The 24,144-nt window shown below is 37.2% G+C and overlaps 1 protein-coding gene across 1 annotated transcript in view; it reads left to right on the forward strand.

Annotated features, from left to right (window-relative positions):
- Positions 1 to 391: 391 nt before the first annotated feature.
- AK9 (adenylate kinase 9) overlaps positions 392 to 24,144 on the forward strand; it is a 119,342-nt gene continuing 95,589 nt past the window's right edge. The window contains exons 1-9 of the mRNA XM_027088811.1: positions 392 to 509; positions 1,781 to 1,844; positions 3,416 to 3,468; positions 3,568 to 3,664; positions 8,824 to 8,936; positions 12,144 to 12,332; positions 14,601 to 14,729; positions 18,367 to 18,441; positions 23,214 to 23,312. Of these exons, the coding sequence (XP_026944612.1) occupies positions 393 to 509; positions 1,781 to 1,844; positions 3,416 to 3,468; positions 3,568 to 3,664; positions 8,824 to 8,936; positions 12,144 to 12,332; positions 14,601 to 14,729; positions 18,367 to 18,441; positions 23,214 to 23,312 (936 nt within the window). The 5' untranslated portion in view covers position 392. The remainder of the gene's footprint in view (positions 510 to 1,780; positions 1,845 to 3,415; positions 3,469 to 3,567; positions 3,665 to 8,823; positions 8,937 to 12,143; positions 12,333 to 14,600; positions 14,730 to 18,366; positions 18,442 to 23,213; positions 23,313 to 24,144) is intronic.

Below are 24,144 nucleotides of genomic sequence, written 5' to 3' on the forward strand. Positions count from 1 at the left end.
TTAAAGCATTTGCTATTGGGTTTTTGTTTGGCTGGTTGTGTGTACACTAATTTGATCTTTAATAGAATACACACATCAAAACATACATGTGAATATATACATGTATGTATTTTTTCCTTAATTTAGTCTTTCAAAGATACTTTATTTTAGCTGTCTTATGTAGCATATAGCTGGCTTTTGCTTTCTGTCTCAAACTATGAACCTATTATTGTTTTAATAGATCAGTTTAACTTATTTGCCATTATTGGCAAAATCCATCTCTTAGTGGCATGGAATGGCTTCTGGGCTAAGTAAATTCACAGAATATTCTAGTTCTCCCAACCTGCCTGCCCGTTCCTCCTAAATTAGTCACTTTAACAATCTTACTCTTTCTTACTGTAGTATTTTGTATTATGACTTCTCAAGAGAAGACAGAAGAGCATCCTTTTGTGGATATATTTAATGAAGATGAAGCTGACAAAAACTTTATGTTGTCTAAACCTGTTTGCTTTGTTGTATTTGGGAAACCAGTAAGTTATCTCTTCTAACTTATTATTTAATATATTTTTTAATTTTTAAAGTCATAATCTCATGTTACCATACAAGATTGAAAACCACATCGTGTGCTAATTTTTTTTGAGTGTTTGTTAGACTTTCACTGTATGACAAACTCTGATATAGTATTGGTTGTAAATTATAACTTTCTCTCCTCTTGTATACTATTATTGAAAAGGAACCTAGATTGTATTTATCTTTGCTTTTATATTATGAATAAATTAACTCATCAAAGCACTGCACCATGACAATTGTTAGTAGTATGTGATCCAAGGTTATTTCACACTCAATTTTCATATAAAACTTTCTGTGAAATTTGTTGCGAGGCTCTCTGGATATGTGAAGACAGGACACTAAAGAGACAAATGGAGGATAGTCTCATCAGTGTCTAAAGCTCCTGAGAGGGGATGTGCTTCATCTTTACCCACAGTGTGTTAGTGGACCTATGTATTATCTTTCTGCAAAACAGGAAGAAACCAAGAATGGCTGTCGTAAGATAGCTCGCCTTCCTAGGCAGTTCTAGTAAGGACCTCTAGATGAGAGCTTTTTTCAGCCTCTGAGCTTAGTTGGTAGTTACCATTAGAGGGCCTAAGGTGGTTAATATAAAAGCCTCTCCGGAATAGCAGAGTCTAAGGGCTGACTTGATTTTCTAGAGACCCTGGGGCAGGGTCAAGAAATGGTTCCAGTAACTTCTATTATGTTTCTAAAATCAATAGAATTTTAAAAGTCAACAGTGGAAGCAATCAGATGTAAGTGTTACTTCATTAAAGTGAACTTCTATCTTTAAACTATGATACTTTTCAAAGATGTCCATTAAGAAGGAATTTTTGCTCTTGAAAGTTACTAAATGGAAGTCTGTCAAGACATTCACAATTATAAACTTTAGGCAGGAAATAAAATGATGAATCTCAATATAATCAAAATGATTTGTACTCAAAATTACAAAATTTAACAATCGGAAGAGTGCAATACCTAGAATACCGTTATGGTACAGCTTCCTGCTTTCAGGGCTGTTTTCTTAATTAAAAAAAAAAAATCACTTCATAAAATGTGGCAAACGGGACAGTTAATAGAGAAAAATGAAGCTATAAATATCTAGGATCTATTCTTTATTTATTGTATGGAAAAAAATTTTACTTGGTAATATTATGTAATTATAGTAACCATCAATAGAATCTTTAAAAATATCTGTTTTATTGGCAAATAGCTATTCTATTGGGTTTTAAATAATATCTTTCTTTTTAAGGGGGTTGGTAAGACAACATTAGCCCAACAGATAACACAGGCATGGAAGTGTATTCGCGTAGAAGGTAAATTTTATCTTTTTTCCCAAATATTTTATTATGAAAACTTTCAAATATGCATTAAAATGTAAAGCATTGTACAGTGAACACCCATATGCCCATCTACTTACTATCTATTAGTCTATTATTAATATTTGCTATATTTGCTTTATCAAACATCACTATCAACACAGTGAAAATTATCTTTAAAATAGCATCAAACATGTTTTGCCTTTCTGTTAGTCTTAGTTTTGGTCATAGAATTTAGGACGTTTATGAAACATCTTTGACTCCATTCTACTGCTTCCCATTCTCTAATTCTGTAATTTAGAACTATTGGAGATATGTGTGTTTTGGGTGTCTCCCTGTGAAATATGAAAAGAGATGGAACTCTCACAGCTGCTCTTGGGGAGATTTTCCAGGACTTAATTATCTTTAATGATAAATTTTCTTTTTTATTATTTATAATTTGCTTTGCATTCTTTGCAATATATATGACAGGGGTTGATGTCTTTGTATATAAATATTCTTTTAATCAATAAAACCATTTGTGCCTTAATAGAAAAATAAGCAAAAGAGTGAATCTGTAATTCATAAAAGTGGAAATAAAAATGGACAAATATAAGAAAAGAGTTTAACTTCACTGTTACTCAAAGAAATGCTAATTAAAATAATGCTGATCTATATTTGCCTAATAAATTGGCAGTGAATCTTTAAAGTTTCTACCATCATTGTTGGCAAGAATGTTATCAAATGAGCATTTCACATGCCATTAGTGATATTGTGATCTGGTACAACTTGGGGGAGAGGACAATTCTGCAACACGTAACACACACACACACACACACACACACACACACACACACAACTTTAAAAATTTCCCCTTTTTTATCAAAATAAAATTCACTTGTAGGAAATCTTAAAAAGTACCAAACTTTCCATAGGTTATTAGCAGCTAGGGACATAATCAGCTCCTGGGTCCTCCCCTAAGTTATACCCCTGTCATTTCTGTCCCAGGATATCTTCCATCATGGAATGAAATATCTCCTCTTAAAAAGGAACCAAGTTATTAGAATTTCAGCCTCAGGACACCTTTTTGCTAGATAAATTTCAGTGTTCATCTATTTTTAACATTTCTTGATGCATATTTTCCTTTTATACAATTGATGTGCAAAATTAATGGGCTGTAGATGTAACTACATATGATTATAAAAGTATCTGAACTGGTAATACTACTGTATACTCTGTATGATACTTTGTAATTTCCAAATCACTGTCATATACAACCTCATTTCATCCTCGTATTCCCTTGCATACTACACAGGGCACAAGCATGCAAGGTGCAAAGGTGTTTGGGAAGTTATCTTCCCCAAGATCCTTTAGCTAGTGAGTGTCAGAGACAAGTTTTCTGTGGAATACATTCTGCTACCTTATACTTTAGTTAGGCTTAAATGACATAATGTGTATAAATGTGCTTTGTAAACTCTAAAGTGACACAAATATTAATCTTTGTTACTAGTTAAAAAACACACAAATATGTTTCTTAACTTGGAAATTCTAATAACAATTTGTGCTAATATTTTGAATTCATATTTTAGCTTTACCAATTTTGGAAGAACAGATTGCCAGTGACACTGAATCAGGAGCTATGGTAAACAAATCTAACTTTCAAAATTGTTACAATTTCCTTAAAAGCTGTGTGTCACAGGTACATTATACAATCATGTACAATATCTGTGTTTGTTCTTAGCTGCAGTCGATGCTGATCAGTGGCCAAAGCATTCCAGATGAACTTGTCACAAAGCTAATGTTGGAGAAGCTGAACTCCCCAGAAGTCTCTCACTTTGGTATGCTTATTTTTATACAGCAGTGGCTATCAATGCAGCCTTAAAACTCATGGTTTATCTGAGGCACAAGTAATTCCTGAAATTGCATTTTTTTTTTTTTTTGCCCTGGCATAGGAAAGGAATCCCAGAGTCCGAATTCAGTTGAGCAACTCCAATAGTTTTATTTGCTTGTTCACTTGTTTTTATTCTTCAGAATCTACATTTGTTTTCAAATTTTAAGTTTATATGATTCAATCTTCTTTTAGTAATGTGTTATCCAGCAAAAGCATCAAAAATCTGCTGTGGTCCTTGATGCAGTGCTGACAGCCTCTGCTGATTGCTTTCCTATTCACCCTGAGTCCTGACAATGATTAGGTTTCTCTGCATTAATCCACACTAACAAAGCTGGAAATAGGAACTAGAATGACAGCAGCTTACCCTCTGGCTCCAGATATTGGCAGGCTGTAGCCTGTTCATCCAGTCCAGCCTCTGACTCTGGACCCGAGAAATCTCCCTGCCCTCAAACAGATGCTGAGCAGGGGCTTTGGATCTAATTTCTCAAGAAAGACTACTGAAGTTCAGAATGACTAAAACGTATGGCATTTGCAAAAGAAGGAAGAAGAATCACAATGTGTTTGGGAGAAAATCATCCACCTGAAATGGATTTATTGAATGAGAGAAGAAAAATTTAGAGATCTGCTTTATATTCTTAGTAAATTAAGAGAGGACATTGTCACTATTAAGAATACAGGAGGGCTTCCCTTGTGGCGCAGTGGTTGAGAGTCCGCCTGCCAATGCAGGGGACACGGGTTCGTGCCCCGGTCCGGGAAGATCCCACATGCCGCGGAGCGGCTGGGCCTGTGAGCCATGGCTGCTGAGCCTGCGCGTCTGGAGCCTGTGCTCCGCAATGGGAGAGGCCACAACAGTGAGAGGCCCGCGTACCGGAAAAAAAAAAAAAAAAAAAGAATACAGGAATACAAATAAAGTGCAGTACAATGAAAAAATATATATATATGTATATCATCTATGTCTATAGGTAGATCTATATATAGATTATGTACAGAATGAACTATATCTATTCATACATATATAGATATATATCCCGATATCATCTCCTTTATTTCATATAAATATGCTATCTATCCAGTTATCTATCTACTGATCAGTAATAAAGAGGATGAACTTGGGAAAAACACCCAGAATGTGGGAAGTAAAATGAACAAAAAGGTAAAAAGGACAATCATGGAATTCCAACATAGGTCAATAAATGACCTCAAAAAGTATAATGATTGAAACTGAAAATGCATATGTAAAGTTAGATAGGCAAATATCTTTTTGTTTATTCTTTACCTCACATTACCTCTTGAGAAAATTTAGAGTGACTTACATGGCAACAAAAAAATGGCATAAATTATAAGTATTGGCAAAAAGAGAAAGGAAAAACCATGAGAAAAATAAATCTACTCAGCTCCGCCATTCACAGTGTTCATAACCCTTTTAACTTCTTATTACAGAAAATTTCAAGCAAAAGTAGAGAATGATATAAAATCCCCCCATGTGTCAAAAACCCAGCTTCAACAATGACAACTGTTGTTTCATCTTATTTCATCTATGCCTCTGCATACATTCCCCCCAACCTACTTTATTTTGAAGCTAATCCATATCATATCAGTTCATCTGTAAATGTTTTAGTCTGTATCTCAGAAAGATAAGGACTCTTTTAAAACTTATCACATTACTATTATCATACCTAAAAAATTAATAATAAATCATCTAATCAGTCTATTGTCAAATTTCACTATGTGCCTCATATTTTTTTTCTAGTTGGTGTTTTTTTGTTTGTTTGTTTGTTTGATTTTGGAAGCAGGATCCAACCAAACAGGTTTCACATATTGCTACTTATCAGTATGTCACAAGTACCTTTTAATCTGTAAGTTGCCCCTACCTCTTTACATCATCTTGTGCTTTCTATGCTGAAAAAACTGGTTGTTTGTCTTTTAGAGTTTCCTACCTTCTGGAGTTTGCTGATTGCACCTCCTGCTGTCATTTAATGTATTCCTCTTTCCCCTAGACTTCCTGTGCACTGGTACTTATCCTGAGAGCTTGCAGAGGAGAGTGCTATAAATGATTTCTTTATTATAAATTTATTTATTTATTTTTGGCTGCGTTAGGTCTTTGTTGCTGCGTGCGGGCTTTCTCTAGTTGCAGCGAGCGGGGGCTACTCTTCATTACGGTGCGCGGGCTTCTCGTTGCAGTGGCCTTTCTTGTTGCAGAGCACGGGTTCTAGGCACGTGGGCTTCAGTAGTTGTGGCTCACGGGCTTAGTTGCTCCGTGGCATGTGGGATCTTCCCGGATCAGGGCTCGAACCCGTGTCCCCTGCGTTGGCAGGTGGATTCTTAGCCACTGTGCCACAAGGGAAGTCCCTATAAATGATTTCTTGAGTCTGAGGTCCACATTATCAGCATGCAAGTGCATGGTCTAGTCATGCACAACTGGGCTTGTTTAAAGGCTACAGTGAAGGCAGGACCTTGAGCCCCTTTTGCCCAGCCTCCCCTCACCTGTCCTACAGTAGCCCCAAAGGAATTTCTTTGGAACCTAGCACTTTGCTAAACACAGTTTGAAACTCTCTGCTAAGCAAGGATTCTTTCTGATGTTTGGTCTTACCCAGCAGCCTGGTAGATGGTAGAAGCAATATTGGAAGTGAAGGGCTTTCAAAATAGAGATATTAACTTGGGTCAGGGGCTGGGTAAGGCTGGGTAATTGATGACTCCATGATCCCTAAAGACAGCTAATGTGCTGTCAGTAAAGTATTGCCAGATCCAATCTTAATATTTTTCTGTACCAGAGCCCTTTTATACTTGGAGGTTCTGTCACTATTTAGAAAAAAGTTACACAATCTACAGTTATAATCCCTTCACTCACAACCTGTCATGCTGTGTTGGCCTTGAGCCAAAATCAGCTTCCATGAGCTGCATCCTCACCCAAGAGAAAATGGTAGAGTCAATTCCTGGGCACCCTGAGAAGCCCTTCTCTGCATCCTCCTTTTAGATTGCAGAAAAAATCATTTTCCTCCGTGACTGATGGACAGCCCTGGTCTGGGCAGTCCCTGCCCCAGGTATAGCACATTGTGGATGGTACTGTAAGTCACTGGTCACCAATATGGCCACTCATGCCAGGCTGGGCTGAGGTGAGATGACTATCAGGGCAGGCTGGACGCTAAGCTGCCCAATGTCTGTGAATCTCTCAACACTTAGATCTAAAAGCAGTAGCATACCATCTTCAGTTCTGTGGCTATAGGGAATACCTCCTTCTTCTCACTGTGCCAGGAAGCGGGGGCAAAGTGACGGTATGGGCCTGTTGGTTTCCCCTGGGCTGTGGTGTGAACAGTCTTTGAGTTTTCCCTTGGTGGGGGTGATGCAGGCTGGGCATTAGCCTGCTGAGTGCCTATTCTGCCTATGATAGTATACGCAGAGCCTTCCAGCAAGGAGTGGCATGGGGTCTACCATTCCTCTGTTTTCAGCATGGAGTGCAAGGGCTTGGTAATGGTGTCAAGGAGAAGTGGGACGGAGGGTGGAATCCTCACCTATGCTTCCATCTTCACAACATGTCTCTGGGATTAGAGAGGTTGACAGTGGGCTCAGCAGCTCTAAGAAGTATCCCCCTGAGATCTTCCCAGAATTGGATCCAGAGAACTAAGTTATTCCACTGTAAATCTTCAAAGGTGAGATAAACAAGCGACGTAACTGTCTCTGCCGCAACTCTTCCATAGACAGATTTCCAGGGTCTGGATATGATGATACTGGCCACCTCTCATTGGGTAGAGCCCCCAGATCCATTGCTCAGAACATTAAGGCAACCCAAATAATGGCCTATCAGGAGACAGCCAGACCCCATGGAAACAACCCTCTCTTCTGCTGCCTCCACCAGGGAAGAGATCAAGTATGAAACTCATTCAAATATACATGTGCACCCAAGGTTTGGCATGCCTGCAAACAGTCACACTTGGAATGCCTGATAAGCTCTCAGGGCAGTGGCAGTGGTTGTAGTAATGGGCAGCGTGCTGGAGAGCACAGCAAACAGAGTGCCAAGCATCTTTCTGTCATCCACTTACAATAGACAAATGTGGGCAGTGCTGGCAGCAGAGGGAATGGGAAGAAGGTCTTGTGCAATCCCTTGTTTCTTAGAAGGGGAGGGCATGAACTCTGGGAACTGACGGGTCTCTGGAATTATCCAAGGTTGAATTCAATCTAGGGCTAAGTCCTGCAGTCCCTTCACCACAGCACCCACAATTGCAATGTGTCAGACCAAGGGGTTAATGCCAGCCATCATGTCCCAGAGGAGACACTGGTCAGTCTTGACAGCCTCACTCCATTCAGTTTTTATAAAATGTCTGCCAAAAATCAAAGCTTAATAACCATAATTTGTCTGTCAGTTGTTCCTCCAAGAAAAAAATATTCTATAAAACAGCAGAAAAATTGTTCGAAGGCCTTTAATTCCCAGCAACAGAGTTAAGAATTTATTAACAAGAGAAAGGTTTCTCAAGCAAGAGAGTGACATAATTAAAGAAATACATTAAGGAAACTAATATGATGATGGTATCCAGGGTGAATTTCAATGAGAAGATATAGGTTTCTGGGTAGGGATGCAAGCCAATAAATGTACTAAGCCAAAATCATATTGATAATGTTGTTTCTTAAAATGTATGAGGGTTACATGGGTATTTTATTACTCTCTGTAACTTATATAAACATATACATATATATTCCATTGTATCATGAAATATTAATTCAAGAAATAAAAATAATATGCCATGCAACCCACTATAATATACCTTTACCATTCATCATATGAGCTTTCCTAACATGAGTTAAAGAATTATTGGCATGGAACTTCCTTCTCTAGGCACCTCATGTGCCTAAAATAAATTGATTTGGAATTTTTAAAGATGTTTCCTCCTAGCCCAATCGTTTTATTTATTGTCAGAAAAACATTATTCAGAGTTATAATTCATGTGGCAATAACCTTAACTATTAATTTTTAAATGTTGACAGATGATTTTAAGACCAGCATTAATATTCATCAATAACTAAATGATATTTTTATAAAGTAATAATAATAAATCCATGCTCTCAGACATTGATAATATTATAAAACTTTTAAAATTATGTTTTACTCTACAGGCTATATCATCACTGAAATACCATCACTTTCACAGGATGCCATGACTACTTTCCAGCAAATAGAATTAATTAGAAATTTAAATTTGAAACCTGATATTATAATCAATATTAAGGTAAGAATATTAGTTGTGTTTCTAGTATGGTATATATAACCATTCTTTTTGATAGTTAAATTCAAGGAATGTTCTTAATTGTTTTAAGGAGTTAGGAAAATAATAATTTATGCGTCAGTTATAGGGTCTGAATTATACTTTGTCATACCTCTGTGCTTTTGCACCTGTAGCTCCATCCACGGGAAACACCTCCTTGCCTCTTCACCAGGCTTCATCACAGTTATCCTTTCAACGCCAGTTCAGGCATCATCTCTGCAGAACTTTCCCCAACAACCAACCCCTCCGCACCAACACAAACATTAACTAACTCTCATTCTCTCTCCCTCTCTCTCCCTCTCTCTCTCCCCCACAGCTGCTTCATCACAGGAAAGTTAAATACTTCTCTGATGACCATTCATGTTGCTCTTTTCTATCATATTACTCACTGTGTTGTAATTGTCCATTTTCTTCTAGACTCTGCCTTACTTGGCGGCAGGAACCATGTCTCACTCCTGTAAACCTCAACTAGCACAATAAGTGGTACCTAATATGTTTGCCAGTTAAATAAAATGAAAGAATGAACAAATTATTGGATGTACGAATGTTCAAGAACACTGATGGGTTGGTCCTGTTCCCATTTCTCTCCTTTACCAACTGTAGAACATGGTAAATCACATTTAGGAGCCTCAATTTCCTCTTCACAAAGATGATACAAAGATAGCTGCTTCATAGGGTTGTGGTAAGAATGCAGTGAGGTGAGGACCACTTGTTTATATGAACATGAATGATAACCGTTTATAACAATACCCTGCCTGATTCCCCAAAGGGTTTGACAACTCAGAATAAATTAGATGGTCCTCAGCTCAGGTGCAGGGACTCAGTGGTGTGTTTGGGCTAGCTGTGAGAGACAGGTGGCATTCAGTGATGGGTGTTGGGGTCATCTGCAGCCCCAGCCCAATGTCATGGTTAGAGGCCAATCAAAATCCCTGTGTGACCTTCAGAATGTCACCCATGTGAACATATGTATAATGGAGAGAAAAAAAATCTCAAACAATTAACTGAAACCAAATATAAAGTCTAGGCCATGGAACACAGAGATTATATAGGAAATTAAGACTGGGTGGAATAAGAACACAGAGATGTACAGGCCATAAGGCTCCAAATGCTCACTAAATTTGGGTCATAAATTTGGTTCTAAGTTTGATGAACCAAAGCAGAAGGGGAAATGTGACCAGTTATATAAAATCCGCATTGCCCATGAAAAGACAAGCCATTCCTCAGGAAAAACAAAATGAGAGATATATCTTACATGGGTCTCAACATAAGGATTGTTAACGTAGAGAATGAAGTCCTTAACCCCATTGATATTGTGTGATGGTGGGTGTCCATGGCAGTTTCCACAGGTAGCTGGGGCATAATCAGAGGGCCTCATGGGAGATAGAACTTCAGTACAGCACACACTTCTCTGATGGTTTGGCCTTATTTGGGAATAGAGTCTGGGATTTCTAGACCAGAAGTTTTTAGCCTGGGATCCATGAATCCTTAAGCATCCAAGAACGTTCTGAAACTATATGCAAATTTTATGTGTATGGACATTTTTCTGAAGCAAAAGCCTATGACTTTCATCATATTCTAAAGAGGTCTGTATACCAAAAAAACAAACAAGCAAAAAAAACGCATTAAGGGCCAGTGATCTGCTACAGCAGTGGTTCTCAGAATTTGGTCCGAGAGCCAACTGCATTAGCAGCACTCAAGAAGCTTGTTGGAAATGCAGATTCTCAGGGAGCACCCCAGAACTACAGAAACTGTTGGGGTAGCATCCAGCTGTCTGTGTTGAGAAGCCCTCCAGTACACATGGATGCTGCTGAAGTTTGAGGATCACTGCTCCCAGGCATACCTTCAGATTCACCCTAAGATTAATAAATCACTTCCTATAAGTGAAAACAGGAGACAATAGTCTTTGTCAAGGACCCAGAATGTGGGTATTCTGCGTTGCCAAATGAGGGCAAATATACATGTGTTTTTTTAAATTACCAGAATGGGTTGAGATCTTTTTTTGTGAAAAAATTAGAAACCCTAAATAAAAGTCTTGCCTCTAAAAGTAAATACCCATCCCATCTCCATATAGAAGTAGTCTGAAGAAATCAGAAAATGAGCACGAAAAGTTCTAAAGTTTCTTGCTTCGTTTGTTTCTCAAAAGTGTGATGCATGAACTGTTGGCATCAGAATCACTGACAATGTTTGCTAAAATGTCTGAGCCTCACTCTAGACTTAATAAATCACAGGGGAAGCAGAAATCTTTTTTTTACAGTCCTCTGTATACAGTTACACTCTAATGTTTGAGAACCACTACTATAGAATGTCATCCAGAGTTTATCGTGAAAAATATTCAGCGCAGGATTTACAGCTCAAAACCTTAGTTTATCATTAATAATGTGTCACAGAGCGTGGGCTACAGATCAGAAGGCCTGGTCCCAAGTTGTAGTTTCCCCTCATGACATTGTGACCTTACCCTGCCAGAGCAGTCCTTCTCTGATCTGCAAAATGGCTTTAATCATATTGTATTATTTCTCTTACAGGGTTAGTTTAAGAATTGAGTAAAATATTACACACATGGAAGCACTTGAAATGAGAAAATTACTCATAGACTTTGGTTTTGTCCTGTTTTACTATCCAGATTCAGTTTTCTCATTTACAAAATGAAAAGGTTAGACTAAACTAGATGACCTTTCAGGTCCCATTCATTGATGCTATTTTATGAACTACTTCATCCATAAAGCTGTAAATGATAGTAAATACTATAAATACAAGATATATTTTTTTTGTCATAAGATTGTGGCTATTCCCCCATTTTCATCCATTCTCAGCTTTTTCAAACTAATCTGACAGAATCCTCCTGTGTACCTTTGCTGACTAAATTGATTTTCTATTCTATTTCTCTGGCTCTTTCTACTGTTATTCTAACCCTCTTTTTTTATTTTAATCTTAAAGCTTCTGATACTTTCTCACGTGTGTTACTTTTGGGTAAAGAAAAGTGTTGTCATAGCATAAAAGTTGTATCTTGTGCCTCTCTTGGTATATGATAAAATCTGATTCAAAATGCCATTTACAGTATTGAATTTGCTCAGGGTTTTGAGGAATTTGGGAGTTTAGATACTGCATAATATGTGAATAGGAAGTAAAGGCATATTCAAAATGTTTTATGTAATTACTAATGTTGTTCCTTAGTGTCCTGACTATGATTTATCCCAAAGAATTTCGGGGCAAAGGCAGCACAGTAGTACAGGATACATATTCACAAGAGATCAGTGGGATCCTGAAGCTATTGAGAGTCGTAGGAGAAAGAAGGAAGAAGCCCAAAAGGAAGGAAAAGGAGAAGAGGAAAGGGAAGAGGAAGAAGAGCAAGAAGAAGAAGAGGTAATATCCCCATACCAGATACTACACTTTTAAACTGCTATCATTAAATTAAATGATAGTATAAATAATTAAAAAATAGCAGCTACTAGAGAAAATTACACTTTCTTTAAGTTTTCATTTAGTCTTGAGGAAATAGCAAAAATATTTCATGTTTTCAAGAACCATTAGATCATAATGTAGAGGTCATCAAGTTTAAGATCATCCTTCTTGTCAGTATGGAAGTCCCTCCATATCCTGACAGCTAATCTGCTTCATTTCATAGCAACAGAGAGTTACTGGTCACCTACTATGTGTCAAGCACTATGTAAGCTAGAGTGAGGAGTTAGAGCCATATAAGACAAGTGTAATATGGAGAAGAAGGTAGCCCAGTCAGAATCCGATTTATGAAGTTAGTATAACCCCGATTTCAAACTCTGACAAAGAGAGCACATGAAAAGAAAGCTATAGCCCAATTTCACATATAATGTTGATACAACAATCCTAAATTCAGTACTAGTAAGCATAATGCAATAGGGCCTCAAAAGAATCTTCTACCATGACTTAATGAGGAAAATTGATATAAAGAAATCTGTTAATAGGTGACGGGTTGGATTTAGCCTACTGGGGTGGGACAGGTCATAGTTTGCCAGTCCTTGCCCTACTGAAATATACCTGTGATTTCTATTATAAATTTATTTATTTATAATGTTTAATAATTTAAAATAATTTCTATAATTTCTAAATTATTATGAATAAATACTATTTCTATTAGGGCCTAGACTCTGTGAAGTCAGATGTTAATTTGTAGATGGCAACATCGCAAATCATTTGTCTAGTGGAAAAGATAAGCCCCAAAGGCTACAGTTTTATTGCCCTGTAGGATATTAAGCAGGATATCAAACTTTGCACTCTGATTTCAGTTATTATAGATACTTCAGCTTTGTCATCCTGCTGGTTCCCTCACTAATAGGTTAAATGAATTTTTGACATTCGTTCTTTCACTTAAGAGTAGATCTTAAGAGTTCTCATCACAAGAAAAAAATTGTAACTATGTATGATGATGGAGGTTAACTAGACTTATTGTGATCATCTCACAATATGTACAAATGCAGCTGACCCTGGAACAACTCCAGGGTTGGGGCACTGACCCTCCATGCAGTTAAAAATCCAAGTTAACTTTACAATCCAACCTCCGTATCCGCAGTTCTACATCCTAACAACCGCAGATCATGTAGTAGTATGGTATTTACTATTGAAAAATATCCTCCTATAAGTGGACCCATGCAGTTCAAATTCACGTTGCCCAAAGATCAACTGTATTGAATCATTATATGTACACCTGAAACTAATGTAATGTTATATGTCAATTACATCTCAATTTTTAAAAACTGTTATTTTAAAAATATAAAATAATCTTCCCTGTGCAAATAAGGCATTAGATAAAAGTCAGCATCTATATACCAGATTTTTTAAAAAGGTAAACCTCACAGCAAATAGGAAAAAAAGTGTGTCATTTTAGCCTGAATAAAGCATACCATTGTAATTAAGATAACAAATATGATAATAAGATAATAAATATGATATTGAATGCCTACCAGGCCTTGGGCTGAGAACTTTTACACATACTATTTCCTCTGCCTTGAAATATTCTTTCCCCAGAAATCTGTGTGGCTCTACTCAAATGTCACTTCTTCAGAGAACCCTTTCATGACCACCTTCTCCCATCACTCTCCATCCCCTCTCCCCTGCATCAGCTTTCTTCTTAGCTCTTACCACCACAGCCTAACCTGTGAGGTATTTGTTTGTCTACTTATTTATACTCTGTCTTCCTCAATTGGGACATGTACTCTCTGAGCCCCAGGGCTCAGTTCTGTTCTGTTCCCCAGTTTTGTTCTCTGTCATCTCTCAAGCTCCTCGAACAGTGTCTGGCACAGAGTAGGCACTTAAGCTTTATTAAATGAATGAATCAATGAATGAATGAGCTACAAGCTCAGGTATTCATAAAAAATCTAATTTCTTTGTCTCTAAAAATATGATGTTATTCCTTTACTCTTCCCGACTTATTGGGGAGCAAAAAGAAATTAGTAAGTATCCAAGTGAATTTAAAGCTTTATTCCATCTGATTAAGGAACTTCAGGGGTGTTCTATGTCTCTAAAATAAAAATCCTGTTTCTAATCTGCCCTTCTCCCTTCTTCTCATCCCAAAAGGGCATCTAGGTATAAGGAGGGAGGGATATGACTTGTAAATAAAGTAACGACTAACATATATTTAACATCTTTTCCATTTAGGCATTTATTGCTGAAATGCAGATGGTGGCTGAAATTCTTCAACATCTAGTTCAGAGGCCTGAGGATTATTTGGAAAATATCGAACGCATTGTTAAATTTTATAAGGAAATAATTCTTCACCCTTTAGAAGTAAGAACAAGATATATTGCTGAAAATGGGAATGTTGGTATCTGTGTTTTAACCCTGAAATAACTTTCACATTTCTTCCCTTCATGTATTATCTACCTGATTCTCCTCCTCTTGAGCTTGGTAAAATGCTATCAGAATAAGATTGCATTCCAAAAGCTGTTTCACAGAACAATATTATTTTACTCTTACGAAGCAGGAATGTTGCTGAAAATTGCATTTTTCAAAAGTCATTAGGGGAATTTATTTATGGTTGTAGGCTGGAAAGTCCATGTCAAGAGATTGTTTTGTGAAAGCATTTATGGGTTTATCAAAACAAATGTACACTTGAGGTGTATCTTTTATTCTAAAAGGAATTGTTAATTTAGTTAAATTGCAGTCTAAAGAAGAGCTATCCCAGACTGGTTTCTCTGTTTATCCCATTCAAAGATGATTATTTGTAAACATGATAAGGCCATTATATATTATAATAGGAAATTTTTACTTAAAATAATTAGCATTTTAAAAGTATGATTACTGAAATTATGATTATTGAAAAGCATATTTTTATGGTTAAAAATCCAGGGCAGACTCTGTCCAATTTATGTTGGAGATTTATTCAACAAACATTTATTATCTGGTATTTGGCCAGATACCATGCTAAGCAATGGAAATACAAAGAAAATAGAAAACAGTCCTCAAATTACCTCTTCCCATCTGATAGAGAAACTAAAAGAATTTGTTTCATGCTGTTTTATAATGTTTATATATCTTTAGAGACAAATGAATGGATCATTTTCATCACCATTGCCCACCCCGCCCCCACCAAAAAATGAGAACCAAACTGGTTTCTTTTTTTATTGAAATACAGTTGATTTACAATATTGTGTTAGTTTCAGGTGTACAGCATAATGATTCAGTACTTTTGTTTTCTTATGTATGACTTTGATTCCTCCCTTCTTCTTCTTCCATTCCCGGCCTTTAAACATAGCTTCTTAAGTGTAATTTACATGTCTATCTATAATATTCTTTCTCCTTCAACAAAAATATTCTACATATTCCTTAAGTGGCTGGCATTGGGTATCAAATAAAGCATAATTAATATCAGATTCTGAAGATTAGAAAACTATATTCATGGGCAGGAGGTTGGATAGGGACCAAGTCTCACATCCTAGCATCACCAATGCCCAGGGCAGTGCCCAAATTCTGGCGAGTGGTAAATGCTTAACAGATGGTCAGCTGAACAAGTGATGAGATCACGAAGGAAAAAGAATAACAGCTTCCGTTTCATTACATGTAAAGCTTCTGGAAATAAATTTTTAAAAAACACCTCACTCAAATAAAAAGACAACAAACTTGAAAAATATCCACATCAACTATGATAAAAGATTTAAAGCTTTGATATAGTAAAAGGTCATAGACTCACAGACATAGAGAACAGACAGGGTTAACAAAGTCGGGGGAGGGTGGGTGGGGGAGGGATGGAGTGGGAGTTTGGGGTTAGCAGATGCAAACCAGTGTATATAGAATGGATAAATAACAAGGTCCTACTATATAGCACAGGGAACTATATCCAATATCCTGTGATAAACCACAATGGAAAAGAATATTAAAAATAGAATGTATATATATGTATAGTGAATCACTTTCCTGTACAGCAGAAATTAACACATTGTAAATCAACTATTCTTCAATTTTTTAAATGTGAAAAAAAAGGTCATAGAAATGATTTTTCTAAAACCTGTAAGGTCTTACCCTCCCGATGATAAATGGGCAAGAAATATGAGCAGACAATTCACAAAAATGAAAGACAAAAGAGTAACAGGACTGTAGAAAAATGTTCAGCTTTACTGATAATAAAGAAAGGCTAATCTAAATTAAGAGATATTTCCATGATCAAATTTTAAAAGATGAACAAGGAATAAGAATTACTAATTCTAGCAAGTATATATGGTAAAGCACACACTCTCATACCCTGCTGAAAGGAATAGAAATTAGTATGGTGGTTTTTAGACAGCTCGTCTGAAAAAAGCCCAGAAGTGGAAAAATTCTAAGCCCTACAGCAAAGCATAGATAAGAATCGATTGCCCTGGTGCCAGCAGAGCAAGAATTTCAAAGCCAAGAACCTAGACGTTAGGCCTAGGTGATGCTTGCTGAATAGTATATAGCTTGCCTTGTAAGGTAATTCCAAGGTGCTGGTGTGTGTGGAGGGAGGTGGGAGAGCCTTCAAAGGTAGGAGCCTGCAATGCCAGTCTCCTCTGACCTGGCTGAGATGTCAATTCACTTGGAAGGCCAATACCACCAAAATTCAGTGTTCCTTCGAAAGACATGAGGAAAGCAAGTGGGAGCAAAGTAACCTGCATCATTTTCTGGCTTATATCCTACTTTAGGAGTAATCCAAGGCTAAGTCCTCATTCTCGTCTGTCTTCGAATCCCACCTTGACTCCCGGTCGGACCTGGTATAGGATCTTTAGCCTTAGGATTGTTCCTACCCTAGACTTAGTAAGTCCATTCTTAAGAATCTAGCTTAAGGAAAGTATATGAAATGCAGAAAAGCATAATGTACTTCCTTGTTCAGAGCATGGTTATTTATGGTTAAATAAATAATGCAGACATAATGTGCCTTCTGTCTAGAAGAAAAGAAATACTTAGAACCTGACCTTGCGCAGTATTATGAAAGACAAAATGTACTGGACATTTATGGAGATGATTTTGTTCAGACGATTGCAACAGGGAGAATGTTCATTAAGGAGGACTTTCTCAAAGAAAAGTAAGGGGGCTGGGGTTTTATGGAGGCAGGTAAACAAGGGAGCCACCCTCAGGTCCTATGGGAATCATGAAAAAAGATGGAGATGGATCTTATCCGAGTCTTTGAGGAAAGGTGGAGGTGGGTCTTATCTCCCCACCATCCCTACTTTCTGGGAACACAAGACTCAGATACAGTTCAACATTGCCAATGTCAAAAAATAAAATCCCTTGGATTTTAGATTTTAATGGTAAAAAAAATAGTGGAAGAAAATTTATAAGAATATTAATATATCCTTGAGATAGAGAAAATCTAATTTAAGCAAGGAAGGAAATCCAGAAACAATGAGAACAGATTTCATCATAAAAATATTTTATATTGCAAAAGATACCATAAACAAAGTCAAAAGATAAATCATAGCAAAGCAAAACATTTACAAACCATATGGCAGATAAGGGCTAAAGATTCTCCATGAATGTTAAGCAGAAGAAAGAGTCTAACGGAAAATTGTACAGAGGTTATGGTTTGGCAGTTTACAGAGATGGATATCTGGATACTGAACATCACCCACAGCCAAGGGAATAAAAAGTGAAATGAACCAACCCCATTCTTCAGCTAGCAGTTTGGTAGAAATTATTCTATGAATACATACAGAGAGATAGATGCCCCAAAACACTTCTGTTGGGAAAGACTCTAAGACTTCACTGTAGAGAAAAATGGAAAAAACAGAAAGAGAGTAAAATTCATGGTAAGAAGACTAGTTTAGACTTTTGTAAAAGCTCTCCTGAAAATAACATCTATTATGTCAAGTATAAAGCAAATAATTTAGCTTTAAATATTTCTTCATGGTATATTAAGATTCTGATCTTTTGCCAATGATCTTGAATGATGAGGCTTGTGTTCGATCATCTGCAGGAAGTAATGGCTGAACACGATTCCCAGTATCTCATTGAGCTAGACGGAAATAAGCCCCCAGAGGAGCTCTTCACGGTAAGTGCAATGCTTAGTAAGAATATGCCACAGTTTGGAAAATCAAAAAAGTATCAACTGGATTATACTTATTTTAATAAATATCATTAATAGATTTACTTTTTTAATACCATTTATTTTTGAAAAATTCATCTTGACACTTAAAATTTTGATGTGGTATTTATTCATCTGTCCATATTTAAATCAAAACTGCATTTGAATTTAAAATCTCTGTGACCAAAAGTGCCTCAAAGAAAAGGAAAAGCAGGTAACAGCCAATAGACACAGGACACGATGCTTAACATGAGCCATAGGGAAATGCAAACCAAAGCCATAATGAGATACCACTTCAAATCCACTAAGATGGCTAAAATTAAAAACAGAAACCAAAACAGACAATAAATAACAAGTGTTGGTGAGGATGTAGAAAAATTGGAACACCCGTACATAGTTGGTAGGATTGTAAATGGTGTGGCCACTCTGGAAAACAGTGTGGCAGTTCCTCAAAAGGTTAAACATGGAGTTACCACGTGACTCAGCAATTCGTGTCCTAGGTATATACCCAAAAGAATTGAAAATAGGTGTTCAAATGAAAATTTGTGCATGAATATTCATAGCAGCACTATTCACAATAGCTAAAAGGTAGAAACAACACAAATGTCCATTAACTGATGAATGGATAAATAAAATGTGGTATACTCATACAATGGAATATTATTCAGCAATAAAAAGGAATGAAGTATTGACACATGTTACAACATGGATGAATCTTGAACACAGGCTAAGTAAAGAAAAGTTACAAAAGATCACATATCATATGATTCCATTTACATGAAATGTCCAAAATAGGCAGATCTACAAAGACAAAAAATGGATAAGTGGTTCCTTAGTGGCAGGGGGTGGGGGGCGTGGGTTTACCACTGTGGGAGATCCCAGGATAAATGTGGAGTGACTACTAATGGGTATAGGGTATATTTGGGGGGTGATGAAAATGTTCTAGGATTAATTGTGGTGATGGTTGCACAATTCTGAATATTCTAAAAACCATTTAATTGTACACTTTAAATGGATGAATTATATGGTATATGAATTATATCTCAATAAAGCTTTTTTTAAACAGAATATATGCATATTTGAAAATACAATATTATTTTCACTATTAAACAAATGACAATGAGGGGAAATAGTTTCCATACTTATTATAAACAAATGCGGAGTATCTTTTATAAATATTTTAAAACTTCTGATATTTCAATAGGAAAAAAGCAAACATCTCGATAGAAAAAACAGGTAAAGGGCATGCGCAGGTAGTTTAGCAAGAAATGTCTAATGATATATTTTTTTAAACTTCTATAATCATATTATTAGTCAAAGAAATGCAAACAGCACAAAGAATAAAAAGCAGCATTTTCTTAGCAGATTTAACAAATTTATCCAATATCCAGGATTGTGGGGAGGGTTTCTGAAATGCTCTTATACCCTTTCAGTAGGAGCATACAGGGCACAATCTTCCTGGAAAATAATACGGCATATATGTATCCAAAAGATTTTTTTTTGTTTTGCGGTATGCGGGCCTCTCACTGTTGTGGCCTCTCCCTTTGCGGAGCACAGGCTCCGGACGCACAGGCTCAGCGGCCATGGCTCACGGGCCCAACCGCTCCGCGGCATGTGGGATCTTCCCGGACCGGGGCACGAACCCGTGTCCCCTGCATTGGCAGGAGGACTCTCAACCACTGCGCCACCAGCGAAGCCCCAAAAGATTTTTTTTAATGTCTATCATCTGTCCAAAGAGGCCCAATTTCTAGTAATTTATTCTAAGGAAATACATGGAGATATACAGAAAGATTTTTGTTCAAGATGTTTATGATCAGAAAAAAAGCAAAAAATGTTTGGGAAAGGGTTTTTTTTTAAATGTGTGAATTTGAAAGACTAATGCATGATTTTTGGCGAAAACATAATAGTAATTCTTCTGTTTATGGTAACCATACTAAATACATCATTTAAATATATTTCATGTGATAACTTCCCACTTAGAATGTAAGGAAGAGAAGGTACTTTTTTTTCCTCCAAAATGTAAATATCTTCATTCTTTTTTTTTTAAACTGAGGTATAATTGACATACAACATTATATTAGTTTCAGGTATACAACATAATGGTTCGATATTTGTAGATACTGTGAAATGATCACCACAATAAGTCTAGCTAACATCTGACACCATACATAAAGAATTTTTTTTCTTATGATGAGAACTTTTAAGATGTATTCTCTTAGCAACTTTCAAATAGGCAATATAGTACTATCAACTATAATCACCATGCTGTACACTACATCCCCAGGGCTTATTCATTTTATAACTGAAAGTTTATACTTTTGAATTCCTTCAACCATTTTGTCTACCTCCCATCCTCCACCCCCCACCTCTGGCAGCCACCAATCTGCTTTCTGTATCTATAAGCTTGTGCCTTTTTTTAAAAATATCTGCATTCTGATTTAAAAGTTATACACACTCATGGTTTTAAAATAACCAGAAAACACAAAATACAAAATACAAAAATAATGCAAAATAATATGCATCATAAAAATTACAAAATACAAAAATATACAGTACATAAAAAAATAAAAGCAAAAAATATACAGTCCAATACAAAATAGTACAAAAATACATTACCTATTTCTTAAACACCTAATAAGTGTGCAGCATTATGATAAGCTCTAGGGATACAGATGGGAAGGGGTCAGATGAGTCCCTCCCCTCACACAGTATCCAATATGTTGGGGGAAAATAAATATTTCAAGGGCAGTTTGAGAGGTACAAGGGAGGTACATCATCTGGGAGGTACAAGGTACTATAGGAGCTCATGGCAAAAGGACAGGACCTAATCTCGTGAGGAAGGCCATGTGTTTGTAATTATTTCTAAATTGAAACTCTAAGGATGAGTAAGAATTAGACCGTGAGGGCTGGTGAGGGGAGGAAGGTGGGACAGTGTTCCAGGCTGAGGGAAGGGTCTGTGTGAAGCCCCAGAGGCAAAAAAGAGCCTAGTGAGTTCTAGGAAATGAATGAAGGACTGGAAGATGGAGGAGTTTTTAGGGGGATGGAGTAGGAGTGGAGTAGTGCCAAAACTTTAGGAATAAGCAGGGGTTGCAGCAAGAAAGGCCTCATAAGCCATGTTGAAGAGTTTAGACCTCATCATGAGAGAGTGGGCTGCCAGTGAAAGGTTTTAAGCCAGAGAGTAAAATGCTTCTACTTCCATTTAAGAAAGATCACTCAGACTGCAATGCAAAGGAAAAACTGAGGAGAAGCAGGTTGGTGGGAGGAAGACTAGTTCTGACTTTTGCAGCACATCAGATAAGAGATGGTGGTCTAACCTAGGGTAGTGACTGTGGGAATGGACAGAAGACAGACCTGGGAGCTACTTAATGTAGGAGGACAGGGAGAGAGAAAAGTCAGAAGCAATGCCCAGATTTTTAGTTTGATATGGCTGGTGGCCACATACGTAATAATGCTGGTGGTGCAACCAAATTAGGGAGAAGCTCCTCACTTAGAATATGCTCTTGCCAAGCTCATCCGTGATCTCCTGATCAAAGCCAGGGGTGACTATTTGGTCTTCATCTAATTCACCTAGAAGCAATATTTGACCCAGCTCATCACTTCTTCCTTCCTGCTCCTTTCTTCCCTTGTCTTCTGGGACCCCACACTACTATAGCTCATTCTACCTCTAACACTCTACATCTCTAACCTCTAGAGTTGGAGGATCCCAGAACTCATTCCTTGAGCACTCTTCTCTGTCTACCCTCATTTCTTAGGAGACTTCATCCAACCCAATGGCTTTAAATACCTTCTAAATGCTGGCAACTCTTAAATTCAAATTACTATACCAGACCTTTCCCCTGAATTTCACACTTGTATAATCAACTGCTACTAAATATATCCAATATATCCAATTGGAAGTATAATTGTCATCTCAGATTAAATGTGCAAGATAAAAGTTCTGATCCGCCATCACCACCACCCTGCCCCAAATACACTCCTCCCACAGTTTTCCCCTCTCAGTATATGTCACATCCATCCTTCCAGCTGCTCCTCTCTTTTTCTCATATCCCACATCCAACCCATCAGCATATACAGCAGGCTTCTTCTTCAAAATATATCCAGAATTTGACTACTTTTTATAACCTGGGACACACTTTCCTCAAGGTAAAGGGCAGAAGTTCCAACAGGCCTGGTTGAAACTTGCCAAGCCTAGAGGGCCCGGCCAGCAATGGCACCCTGGCACTTCTGCCCACATTCTATTGGCCAGAACAAGTTACATGGAGAAGCTCAATACCAATGAGATAAGGATTCTCACATAAATTAGGGAATTAACAAGGGAAGGGCATGAATATTTGGGGACCAAAGGGTAGACTCTCATGGGTTGAACTGTGTCCCCAAAAATATATGTTGAGGAGCTAACCTTCAATACCTGTAAGTGTGACCTCATTTGGACATAGGATCTTTTCAGATGTAATCAAGTTAAGGTGAGGCCATAGTGAATTAGGATTGGTCCTAATCCAATATGGCTGGCATCCTTATAAGAGAAGAGACGCATGAACACAGGGAGAAAATGGCTATGTCACAACAGAGGCAGAGATTGGAGGGATGCATCTACAAGCCAAGCAACACCAAACATTGTCGGCAAACTACCAGAAGCTAGGAAGAACAAGGCAGTATTCTACACATGAGCTCATGACTTTTTCAGGACATTTGAGATGTTCAAATGCCAATGTAGTAAAAGACTTGTTCTTTAAATTTAGACAGTTATGGATCGACTTAAATATCTGAACCTAAAAAGAGCAGCTGTTTTAACCAAACTTCAGAGTGCAGAGGAAGAAATTAATGACACGATGGAAAATGTAAGTTATTTTTAACTGTTTGAAAGTCTACCCTTTCACTATATGTTGTGACCTTAATTTGTATCCTTTCAAGGTTTAAAAGGCTCTCAGGATACCTTTTATAAAAATGGATTTGATATTTGGGAAGCTGTAATATTGGCACAATATTCTTGTAGACACTAAACACAACAAAAGTTTTGAAACAAAGAAAGACAATAAAATCAGATCAACCAACCACAGGAATAATAAATAAAGAAACCCAAGTTCAGTTTCAAAATTTTGCAGCACCAAAGAAAACAAAGACATAAAAGCCCTCAACTCTATACTCATTCGTTTCCCCAATCATTCAACCAATTTTTAAAATAACTACTGTGTTCCTGGCCCTGATGTATTGTGGATGTGATGGTGATCAAATTATAATTGCCAAGTGCTAAAAGGGCTACCAGGACTTTTAAGTGGAGGATATGATCTATTCTGGGAAGTTTAGATTCACCTATAAAAATAGAAATAAAAAAACTAATACCAGAATCATAGATATTATAATTCAAATAAATTGTGGAAATAAATTTAAGGAAAGAGGTCATTTTGTTATCCTGTACTGTGTAATCCCTAGATCTTAATGGCTGAATATAGCTGGAATATGTAACACGAACTGGTGCTGAAGAGGAGGAAAGGTGGGCCTGATGCACACAGAAGCTCTGTACTGAGTCACTTCTAGGTCATAACTGAAGGGAAATTTTAAAGTATTCAGAAAACCCGGGGGCTTTTCCGACCCGCAATTGCCGGGGTCTCGGCTTCCAGAGGAGGAAGACGGCATCGCGGAAGGTCCGAGCTGCGCTGCGCGAGCTCCGGC

This window comes from Aethalodelphis obliquidens, unplaced genomic scaffold, assembly GCF_003676395.1.
Source record: "Aethalodelphis obliquidens isolate GAN/ISIS:26980383/991018 unplaced genomic scaffold, ASM367639v1 scaffold3, whole genome shotgun sequence".
Classification (NCBI taxonomy): domain Eukaryota; kingdom Metazoa; phylum Chordata; class Mammalia; order Artiodactyla; family Delphinidae; genus Aethalodelphis; species Aethalodelphis obliquidens.